General features: G+C 39.0%; 1 protein-coding gene across 1 annotated transcript; it reads left to right on the forward strand.

Annotated features, from left to right (window-relative positions):
- Positions 1-2,239: 2,239 nt before the first annotated feature.
- Positions 2,240-2,998, forward strand: NECHADRAFT_55197 (uncharacterized protein; the record flags this gene model as incomplete). The annotated part of the gene is made up of 1 exon (XM_003039248.1): positions 2,240-2,998. One exon carries the CDS (start codon positions 2,240-2,242, stop codon positions 2,996-2,998), a length of 759 nt encoding a protein of 252 aa, XP_003039294.1.
- Positions 2,999-5,761: the final 2,763 nt, after the last annotated feature.

Consider the following 5,761-nt stretch of genomic DNA (forward strand, 5'->3'; position numbering starts at 1 on the left):
TTTTTATATAAAAAAATTATTTTAATTTAAAAAATATATAAAAAATCTTAAAATATTTTATTAATATATTATTTTTTTTAAAGAATTTTTATTAATAATATTATAAATATTAATAAAATTCTTAAAAAAAATTTAAAATAAAATATTAATATAAATAATAATTTAAATATTTTTTATAAATAAATTTTTTTATTATTTTTATTATTTAAAATTATATAAAAAAATTAAATTTCTATATATTATTTTAATATTTTATAATATTAATTATTATTTATATCTTAAATATAATTTTAATTAGGAAAATAATTTATAAATATTTTATTATATTTTCTATAAGTTTTTTTAATAATAAATAAATAATTCCTTAGTAATAATTTTTTATTTATTTAATTAATAAATCTCTATAATTATATAAGATATTAATATTTTTAATAAAAATCTTAAAAAAAAATTAAAAAATCATATATAAAATTTTAAAAAGATATTTATTATATTATAGAGCTAATTTAAATAAAAATATAAATTATATTTCTTTAAACCTAAGATTATTTTATAAATAATATTTTATTTTAAATAATAAAAATAAAATATAATCTTAAAATATAATTAAATAATATTAAAAATAAAAATATAATAATTTTTTATTAAAAAATAAATATTAAATTCTTTAATTATATAATTTAATGTCTTATTAATATTATAATAAAAATAATAATATATATTAAAATTAATTATTTATAAGAGAAAATAGCTATAAGTATTAGAAATAGCCTTAGAGATAAGATTAATAAGGAGAATATATTATATTATACCTTAATTAAACCTTAATTATATATCTTATATTATTTAATAAAACCTTATTAATTAATAAAAGAAATATATAATTTATCCTTATATATAAAAGCTAATATATATTACTTAATATAAAGGTAATAAATAATTATAACTTATTTATATAAACCTTAGTAATTTATTTAATATATAATATATACTTATTTATATTTTCTTATATATAACTTATTTTAATTATTAATATAACTTAGTTATACTTTATGCCCTTAAATATATTATTATATATAACTTATAATACCCTTTAAGGTTATATAATAATATTTTCTATTAATATAAACCTAATATAATTAGCTTATCCCTTAGGAATCCTATAATTATTATATTTATCTTAGGGTTATAGTATTTTATAATATTAGCTTTTAATATTCCTATATATTTCTTTTATTATGTTTTTTTAATCATATGCCTAATAAATACGTTTATAAATATGTAGAATTATAGCCCGTCGTACTCGCCTTAATAAAGAGAACATAGCAAGGCAAAAGGTCGTCGAACTACCTTAGCAGGTAGTTAAGTAGAACTACCACGGCCACGGCGAGTAACAGAGATTGATTAGGCAGATAACATAAACCCCAAGCGTTGCCATACTAATGCCATATTTAGTACTTTTACGCAAGGCCCTTCGGTCTAGATCGTCATACTTATTCCGCGAAGTCTTAGGCGCGTCATGGAACCGAGCTATCAAGCCCATGCTTCTGCCGTCCATTGCGGCAGAGATGACAATCATAATGCCGATAGGACTACGCAACTGGCCGAGGACCACCTCTACCTGGCTTGGTTCAGACACAAGTTTCTGAAGGAAAGAGCTGAGTAAGGCGGCGAGTTTGGTAGTGTATTGAAAACAACATTTCATGCCTAAAATCAACGACCCTCACAAGTGACTAAGCGGGAATCTAGACCATGGCAGGGCCAGGGAGTTGGCAAGATCCTCACTGTGTGATCAGTAGCCTGACCTGGTGTGTATTGTAGTGGGAATTTCGGAGCACTGGGATAAAGTTCTAGCCAGACTTTACATCTCCTAGTCTCTTAGTTGAAGGGGTTTAGCAACTGCCATGAGAACTCGAACTCGTCACTAGCTCAGGAGACGGACATCCCGACATAAGGACTGGGAGAAACGCGGGAGAGGCTGAACGGCCTGCAAAGCCTAGAACTATTAGAGCTGTCACTCCTTCGCATAAATGTTTTGAACAAGATACACCATCATTCGAGCAGACAGCTCCCGAAAGCAAGAGCGATGAAATCATCCAATTTTTATTCTACCTTGTCCTTACTCGCCGGCTTAGGTAGCACTAGACAGGCCCTAGGTGTCTCCATCCTCCAGGTCACAGAGCCAAATGTCGCGCAAGGTACTCTACGCATCCATGGTGATGATGCCCACCGAGTCTATATGCGCCGCCTTCTTCCCACCGATGTTCCAAGAGCTCGATGCACAGAACTCAAGCAACAGAGTGTCATTCTCAAGAAGGGCACCACGCGCAGGGAGGTGACCAAACCCTTCAGCAGTGGCATCTTGTTTGCACGGGATGTTCCTGTCACCCTCCCAGACGGAATCCCAATCTACACTGATGTTTTTTCGACCCGTGGGGGCCCAATGAGTTCCAACGGTGGTAGCCTGGAGTCTATACCGGAAGTAGGAGGACAATCGCTCGACGACCTCACGAGCCGATCCAATGTCCCCCTTTCCCATGTCTCTGAGCTACAGAAGTTTGAAGCCCCGGACCTGGCCTATTGGGTCTGCCAGGGATATGCAGTCCTCAACCCCGACGCCCGCGGTGCGTACGAGTTCAATGGTAACATAACGAACTGGGGTCGCCAACTTGCTGAAGATGGATGCGACATCATCGAATGGGCAACTGCTAAGCCATGGAGTTCTGGGAGGACTGGCATGACTGGAAATTTATTCCTAGCCATATCCCAATGGCATGTTACAGCGTCGAATCCTCCATGCCTGGCCGCCATCGCCCCATGGGAAGGGGCAACAGATATTTTGCGTGCAGCAGCTACTTCCCTGAGCATCGGTAACCTGGGCTTTAAGGAAGCCATCATTACCACTTTGTTGGGCAACAACTCTGTGGAAGACTCTCCTAGGATGTATCTCAACGGCAAATTTTATGACAAGTACCAGAAGAATCGGACCCCGCAGTGAAGTAACATCACTGTTCCTCTATACGTTGTGACGAGTAACACGAACCTGGTGCGTACTCATGGAACCTTTGACGGTTTCCGCAATATTCTCTCCAGGAACAAGTGACTTCGAGTGCACAACCCACACGAGTTGACAGGCTTCTACTAGTAGGAATACACGGAAGAGCTACGCATATTTCTTTTTTATCGATACCTCAAAGGTGAACAAAATGGCTAGGAGAAGAAACCTCGAGTCAGGACATCAGTTCCTGATCCAGGTTCTACTGACACGGTGGACCGTGAGGTCAAAGATTGGACTGTGGCGGGATTGAAGTCGCAGCCTTTCCCACTCCACCCCAACAGCTCTCTTGCAGGGAAACAGGCACGCAGACAGGGTCCTGTTTCGTATGAAATTGACGCTAACATGGCTGGGGTGACGTTCTCCTACAAAGTCCCAGAACTGGTCGAGATCAAGAGCGATATCAAAGTCCGACTTTGGGTGGAGGCCAAGGGCTCGGAAGAAATGGAGTTGGCCATCAAGGTTGAGAAGAGGGACGCAGATCGCAACGCCTTCCTGCATTTCGCCAGTGTAGAAAGCACTGAGCCTGTGGCGCGAGGCAATATTTGCGTTACCTGTAGGGCACTGGACAAGAGTTGCTCAACACCAGCTAAACCATACCTCCTACACGAAAGGGAGGACTTGCTGAGCTGTGGCCAGATATTTCCTGTTGATATTGTTCTATGGCCAACACCCTTACGAACGCTGAATTTGTAGCTACCCAACGGACTAAGACATCTGCGACACGAAACAATGGAACTCATGGTATTCATTTCGGAGGGAGATTCAAGAGCTATGTGCTGTGGCCACTGAACAGAACTGCTTCTTAAGTGGTCCTTCGTCTTGCATGGTTAGGTAGCTGCCCACCATTTGATTTGTGAAGACAGGACAGTCCACGGCCGATGACATGATATCACGTAGCTAGTCAGAAACTGAGGGGGGTCCTCCAAACTTGCCAGCAATACGCCAGCTGGTGGTAATGTAACCTTCCATGAGGACCATAGATTCATATCAGAAACTAGGAAGAGTAGCCTTCTCCATTTCAATGAAAGTCTATACCTCAACTGATACGTTATTTTTGCTGTTCATCAATCCATATACCTCATTAGCATATATGCCCGACCCTCTTGGATCATCAAATCTGAATTCGTGTAAAGCCTTGGAACTTTCTTCTCACTAAGCGCTCTAGTTGTTTGTTTAAGACTAATTATTCATGAAGCATAGAGGGTTATGGACAAAACATTTGCCCATAGGCTTTCAACCGCCGTGGTCTCTGGAAATACTATCTTAGGGCTCCCTTGAAGCGCGCCGATGTTATTCCCTCCCGGAGGATGATGATGATTCCCTGGTTCCAGTTAACCTGTCGACTTTAGAAGCGACTGAACGCACCTTCTCGATCTCAGATAGCCAATAGACACAATCTGACCATTCAGGTTAAATTTAATGATAAGCGGCGGATCTGACCCTTTAGGATAGGAGCGAAGCGGCTCGCGGGTTGTTTAAAGATCCGATCAGAGGCCCAACTGGTTGGTTGATTTTGCCGCTGTCCAGCGTATCTCAATTTTGCCCTCAAGTCAATACATATAAAAACACCTGCCGCAGACTTCGTGCTGTTAGTTAAAAACGGGTGACAAGGTATGTTCTGAGAGCCACTGAAAGTTCTCATAGTGCCGATGACGTGCCGTGTGCCTAAACATCCCTTTCACCTGGTAAATTCGATCATAATTGCTGGCCCCTCTGTAATCGTCCATTATCTTAGTAGAAATAAGCCAGGCTTATTTAGAAAATATTCACGGAAACAGTCAAGGGGATAGTCCCATAATCCCCCATCGTAACTATGACAGCTGTTTGGCTGACTAGAAGCCATATAGAAGGAATATGTCTTCGCAAGAAGCCTGATACGCAATATGGGTTGACATATCTTTGAGACTTCTGTTTCAGTGCAGATATGTGCCAAGAATTTTGTTGTTTATTTTTCTAGTTGATGGCTTTAGTTTGGCGGTGTGATCAAGACTCAATGAGCAAGCAGCGCCATCAAGCGGAACCGGCGATAGTCACTGCGAGCGAGACACTGGCGAGTTACTAGTGAGATACAAGAAGCAGTATTAAGAGTTTGGGAGCATAATAGTCATGGTTTTGAATGAAACGGGAGATGATGCGGCATATAGATAATATGTGGTCAGGCATATGAGTGAAAGTCAAGAGGCGAAGAAATATATTATAATACCGTGGTACATGAGGGCTAGGTCTGAAGGATACGGTAAAATAAAGAAGAGTTTATTCTAGAGCAAAAAATAGTAATCCATCATAGAGACTACTGGTGACTGTTAGGCGATAGCTAGTGTGTGTTTCCAGATCGTAGCAAGAGTAGATATGTTTAGAAACCTCTGTAACAAAACCCTTGCCCGCAATAATCAAGCATACAGCTATAAATAGACGCTCGCGTTTAAGAAATAAATCAATTATAAGCGTTTATCCAGCAAGGAAGACCATTATAGGGCATACCTTATGGCCACATGTCCATTCGAGATCCCCCCTGACAGCACGAGCTCACTCAGCCTTCTGGCGTGGACGAGTTTTAGACTCCGATACGCGTCAGGATAACATTTCTGTCGTCGGCAACACGGGATTTGTCCAGTCCCGTAGCGAGTGGCCAATGTGATGAGGGTTGCTAACCATTCTGAACCATGATCTCCATTACCGTTTCCGGTGGTAACTACAACAAGA

The sequence above is a fragment of the Fusarium vanettenii genome, assembly GCF_000151355.1.
Source record: "Fusarium vanettenii 77-13-4 chromosome 14 genomic scaffold NECHAsca_131_chr14_4_0, whole genome shotgun sequence".
Taxonomy (NCBI): domain Eukaryota; kingdom Fungi; phylum Ascomycota; class Sordariomycetes; order Hypocreales; family Nectriaceae; genus Fusarium; species Fusarium vanettenii.